The 5120-nt window shown below is 41.6% G+C and overlaps 2 protein-coding genes across 2 annotated transcripts in view; both read right to left on the minus strand.

Annotated features, from left to right (window-relative positions):
- Window positions 1-1156: 1156 nt before the first annotated feature.
- MELLADRAFT_113455 (uncharacterized protein) lies at window positions 1157-2675 on the minus strand (the record flags this gene model as incomplete). The annotated part of the gene is made up of 3 exons (XM_007418143.1): window positions 1157-1276; window positions 1413-1983; window positions 2299-2675. The coding sequence occupies 3 exons, from the start codon at window positions 2673-2675 to the stop codon at window positions 1157-1159; spliced, it is 1068 nt and encodes a 355-aa protein (XP_007418205.1).
- Window positions 2676-3205: 530 nt separating this feature from the next.
- Window positions 3206-5120, minus strand: part of MELLADRAFT_113456 (uncharacterized protein) — a gene marked incomplete at both ends in the record, with an annotated part of 5175 nt that continues 3260 nt past the window's right edge. The window contains 4 exons of the mRNA XM_007418142.1: window positions 3206-3696; window positions 3788-4054; window positions 4090-4167; window positions 4384-4540. Of these exons, the coding sequence (XP_007418204.1) occupies window positions 3206-3696; window positions 3788-4054; window positions 4090-4167; window positions 4384-4540 (993 nt within the window). The remainder of the gene's footprint in view (window positions 3697-3787; window positions 4055-4089; window positions 4168-4383; window positions 4541-5120) is intronic.

Genomic DNA, 5120 nt, shown 5'->3' on the forward strand with positions numbered 1-5120 from the left:
ACGTCCTCGTTTTGCTGGACTTTACGGAGAATTCCAAGTTTGACAAGTTCGTGGATGTGTACTTCTAGTTCTGCACGATTTCTGGGGCTTGCTGGGTAGGCTGCTTTACGTAATATAGGAGGGTATGGTTTATCAACGGTGAGTCTGATTTCCACCTCGTATTTTGTAATCTTTCCTATTTTATTTTCTCCCAGTCCAAATGTATCGTAAAATTTTTCTACAATCGACTGGATTTGATTTGTTTGCTCATCATTCAGATTTTCACCTGAGATAATACGGTTTTTTATTTCTCGACCTAGAGTAAACATTGAAGATTTCGCCTCTTGCAAGATGGACAGTAGTTGTTTTTCTTGAATGAGCGCAAACTTCTTTTTCTTGTTTTCATTTCCAATAGTAAAGTATTTCTCTCGCGTGTGGATAATATCAATGCCGTATAAAGACAGGAAATCATCTCCTAGAATGAAGTACTGAGGTGTGGCGTTCTCCATTACTACGAACTCAGGTTTTATTCTAACCGAGCCATCCGTATGAGGAAAAATAAGTGGAACTTCTAATATTCCTATTGCTCGAAGTGTCTCGCCGCAACCCCTAAAGGTTGTGTTACTTTTTGGAAGTAATTTTTCTCTCCAGTCAGGTATTATCTTAGAGATAAAGGCTTCTCCCACTGCTGAGCATGATGCGCCACTATCCAGGAGACACTTAACTTCTTGACTCGCGGCAATTACCGTTGTAAGACTGTGCTGTCCCATGAGGTGGGCTTTACCTGCAGCTGGCCTAGACTTCATCTGGCGGGCGTCGCTGATTTGTTTACTTTCCAGTCCACTGTGCCACTTTTGTGGTATCCCAGCTTCTGCTTGTATGTTTGATATGTCTATTTCTTCATTATAAGATTCTATAGCTCTGATGATTGTACTGTCGAACGTCCGGCCTATAATCTTAGATTCATGTATAGGTACAAATACGGTAGTCATTCCTGATATTCTTAACTCAATGTTATCTGCATACGAGATGCTCATACCGTAACTATTCATCATGTCTGCGCCCAAGATAATCTCTACGTTTCTTGCATCAGATATTACAACAAAGTCAATCATAAGTACGCAAGGACTTGTGTCATGTACAAATTGGATTGGTAATGTTATCTCGCCTATGGCTGTCAAGCTGCCCGAAGCACTGAAGTAGTTTTTTCTCGGTGCTGACTTAATATCCCTTTCCCAACTGGGCCATATGTTGTTGAGGATGCGAGGGGTAATGAGGGAATTGCACGCTCCAGTATCTATCAACATATTGATCTTCCAACTATTGCACATAGTTGTTAAAAAAGGGCTGCCTAACTGGATCAGGGTTTTCCTTCGAGGGATAAAAATTGGGTATGTAGATTTTGTTTCTTCCAAACATGAGATATCCATAACTCGGAATTCTTCTTCTAGATGCGAGATATCTGCTATTTGCAAGGAATCGTCTTGAACTACTCTGTACTCGCCGTCGTCGTATAGAGAGTCATGATCGTCATTGAAAATAATTTCCAACTCTTCTCCTGTAGGTGTGTGTGGTTCTGAGGCACAGTCTCCTTCAATCACATTGATATTCTTACTTTTTCTCCTGCAGGCTCTAAAATCATGTCCTGATTCTGTGCTCCCGCATGTATCACACTTACCTGGTACTCTTACTACCGGTGGTTTTGCAATATTGGGCTTTGTGGCTGCACTGCTACCAGATGTTGCTTGGGTCTTCCAGTCCAAGTTTGGTTTGTTCAAAGGTCTTTGTCTACCAATGGAAGTACGGCGTACCACTTCTTCGAATATGGTAGTAAACCGTACAAAGTCGTCCTCTGTACCAAGCCTACTTCTTACTGCGTGATCCAGATCACCTGTGCATTGCTCAAGGATTTTGTCAATCACTTCCTCTTTTGATATACTTGGTTGAGCTGCTTGTAACCGCTTTTTCTGTGTAACCAGCCATTTCACTGGTTCCGCATTTACCCTTGCGTTGAAAAAGTCTTTATCAAACGCAGATTGCATGTTCCGCCTCCAATTTCTGGTACCGAACTTAGCTATGATATGTACTTTCCACTCGTCCCAAGTATAACTTCCTTCGTTTCTCTTTTCTAGAAACCAAAGTTGGGCTAGCCCTGTTAAAGCTAAACCCATGCGTGAAGTGATGAGCGCATCTGGTACATGCATAGATTGTTTAACATGATCTACCCATTCTATGAAGGTCATGTGGTTATACTCGCCTTCGCCGCTGAATTTCGGCCAGTCTTTACTATTTGGCACTTCCTTTTTCAGCAAGTTATACATAGTGAGTTCGTTATCAGGAGGAGTTTCATGTTTAATTGTTATTTCTCGGTTTTTCCCTTTCTCGGTTTTACCAAGAGATTCCACATTTCGAGACCACTCTACTTCTTCCTCAGTATGTTCATATTGCTGTGACACCTGCACAGTTTCAATGGTTGGGAGCTTTCTGTCGTGTGACTCTATTACTGGACGCATTGTCATGTGTGGTGGTGTCTGGCGTTGATTAGCTGCAGCAGCTACTTCTAATGGTCTTACCTGATCATGTCTTAATTGTTCAAGGGTGAGGTTAGACAGCAACTTGATAACTTCTTCATTATGAGAACGCATAAGTGTAAGTTCTTCATCTTGCTTATTCACAGATGTCTGCAATTGTTTCATAATACCATTCATGTTTGCTAGCTGATCATGTGTTTTCTTTGTGAATTGTTCCGTGGGCTGTTGGTTCTCACTGTTTTCGCGGATAGTATCATTTGTAGCTCTCATGTTGTTGTTGAGAACATGGACCATCTTATTAATCTCCCTGGTTTGGTCGTCTAAATGCTTCTGATTATTATCCACAAGCAGTTGACGTGTACCAGCCATTGCATTGTCTATAGCTTCGATAGCATCAGTTGTCCATTTATGCAGACCTTGCTTAGTTTCTGTCATGTTCTCAGATGCTTTCTTTACTACTAAACCTATTTGATTCAACGTTTTTACTTGATCATTCACGTTCTTAATCAGCTCAGCAATTGTTTTATCAATCACATCAATTCTTCTATTCGCATCACGACTTTTAACGAGTGACAACATGGTTTTTATTTCATTAAACAACTTGTCCTGATTACATACAATGGGGTCAAGGTACATTTTCAGGTGATGAAATACAGGATTGATAAGTTCTTGATCTAAAGGGAGAATGGTGAGGTCTAGTTCCTCACTGCCTTGCCTGCCTCTCTGATGAGTTGAATCACTAGTTCGCCGTTGGAATTCCCTTGGCGAGAACTGGTTTGATTTCGACGTGGATGGGGGTCCGAGGATGGAGGTTTCCCTTTCGCTCTGAGCTCGAAAGTATTCCAATCCCAGATCGCTGGGTTCCAACTGTTGGTATGCTCCATTAGATACTTGAAGCCCATCAGTTTGGACAGTTGTCTGTGAGAGGCCTTGCCTTTGAGTGTCGCTTTCTTGAAGGCTGCTCGATCTTTCTGGGTCTTGGCCTGTTCCCACACGTCGTAGTTCGCTCTGTGCATCAGGAGTAAGTCGGTCTCTTCTATCGTGAGGGGCCGTCTTACTCCTTTTGGAGGTGGTGGTGGAGGTGCTTGGCTTTCGACTGCTGACTGGAGGTTGGGAACCTCGTCGATCATCATCGCCGACCGTAGTTGTTGCGTCTGCAACGCTGGGTGCTCGCGAGGAGCCGCTTCTAGTGGTGGGAGCCATCAGGGTATTAGTATGTTGGTTGTGTCTAAAAGGTCAAATTTTACAAGATTTCTTTCTTAAAAGATTGTTCTTACGTGGATGATACTGATTCTGAGTGGCGGTACCTTTTCTACCAAAGGACGCTTGGAACTCTAGTAGTGACACTGGTCTTGGCTCGCGAGGTGAAGTCTTTTGGCTTCGAAACGGATCTGCCGTACGTAGTTTCAACGGTGCTGGCTTCGCGTAGCGATTCTTTGTCGCCGAAGCTGGTGCTGTAGACGGAGCGATACTTCGCTGATCGTTCGGTTGATGTTCCACTACGTCACACAAGCAGAGCCGTAAGCCACTGGTACTTATGGAAGCTATAGAGTTATGTACGAGTCTTCGAATGACTCACTTCCTGCCTCTTCGTAGTCTAGGAGGTCTTCGTCTGCCGGGTTGTAAGGTGCTAAGGTACGAACTTCGTCTACGTTCACTGTTTCGAATCGAACACGGAAGACCCAGTTTAAAAGGATTGTTAAAATCGATCTCTCTTAGAGCTCTCGAACTAAACCAAATGTCTATGAGATAGTAATAGTTAACTTACTATTTTATAATCGATTTCTTGAGTTTGTTAAAGCAGATCCTCAATCCAAATGTCGTTGTCTAAATCGTTTAAACTAGCGTAAAGTTGTAGAAACGGGTGATTAACGTTTAAAACGTGGATTCCGAACGACTGGTGGTATGCTTCGTCCGTAAAAGGATTTTCCTGTTGGAACGAGAAAAAAGGGAGTTCTTCTAACAACTGAAGAGCTCCAACGTCTGTAGGTTGATAAGAAATTGTTGCTTTCGAGGAAAAGATCGAAAAGCTATAAAAATGCGCGATTCTATTTGGATCAATATCGAACTTGCTTTTGATGTGTCAGTTTGATAATTGATTAAAAAGAAAGGTTTCGAGTTCGATTTGTCTTTGTTTTTCCAAAAGAAAAAGAAAAAGGTATTTGTAAAGATGAGGCCCCCAATTGTCAACCTGAGACTACAAGTAAGGTGAATACTAGTTAGTTCAGAGTTGAAAGATACTCACAAAATGTATTCTTTCTAGTTTTAATCAAGATTTCTTGAAACTAGAGGGAGATTATTTTTCAAATTCTTCGTGAGTAATTAAAAGTAGTTATAGTTGTTAGTTATAACTGTCTTAGGTGCGGAATAAAACCGCTGCCAGTTCTGAAGATAAAAGTGCAATCACTTTTACTACCTTCCAAGGAGAATACGTTGTTTAGACGTAAGCAGTGCCTTAGGATGACGCTTCAGCGTTAGTTTGATAAAACAATTCTTTATCAAAAATAGAGGATAATTTTTAGGAACTTTAGTCGAAGATAGTCAGTACTATCACGATCTTTAACGTCCTGAGGGGGATATAAGATGAAGATGAAAAAGAGAAAAAGAGGT

The sequence above is a fragment of the Melampsora larici-populina genome (genome assembly GCF_000204055.1).
Source record: "Melampsora larici-populina 98AG31 unplaced genomic scaffold MELLAscaffold_85, whole genome shotgun sequence".
NCBI lineage: Eukaryota > Fungi > Basidiomycota > Pucciniomycetes > Pucciniales > Melampsoraceae > Melampsora > Melampsora laricis-populina.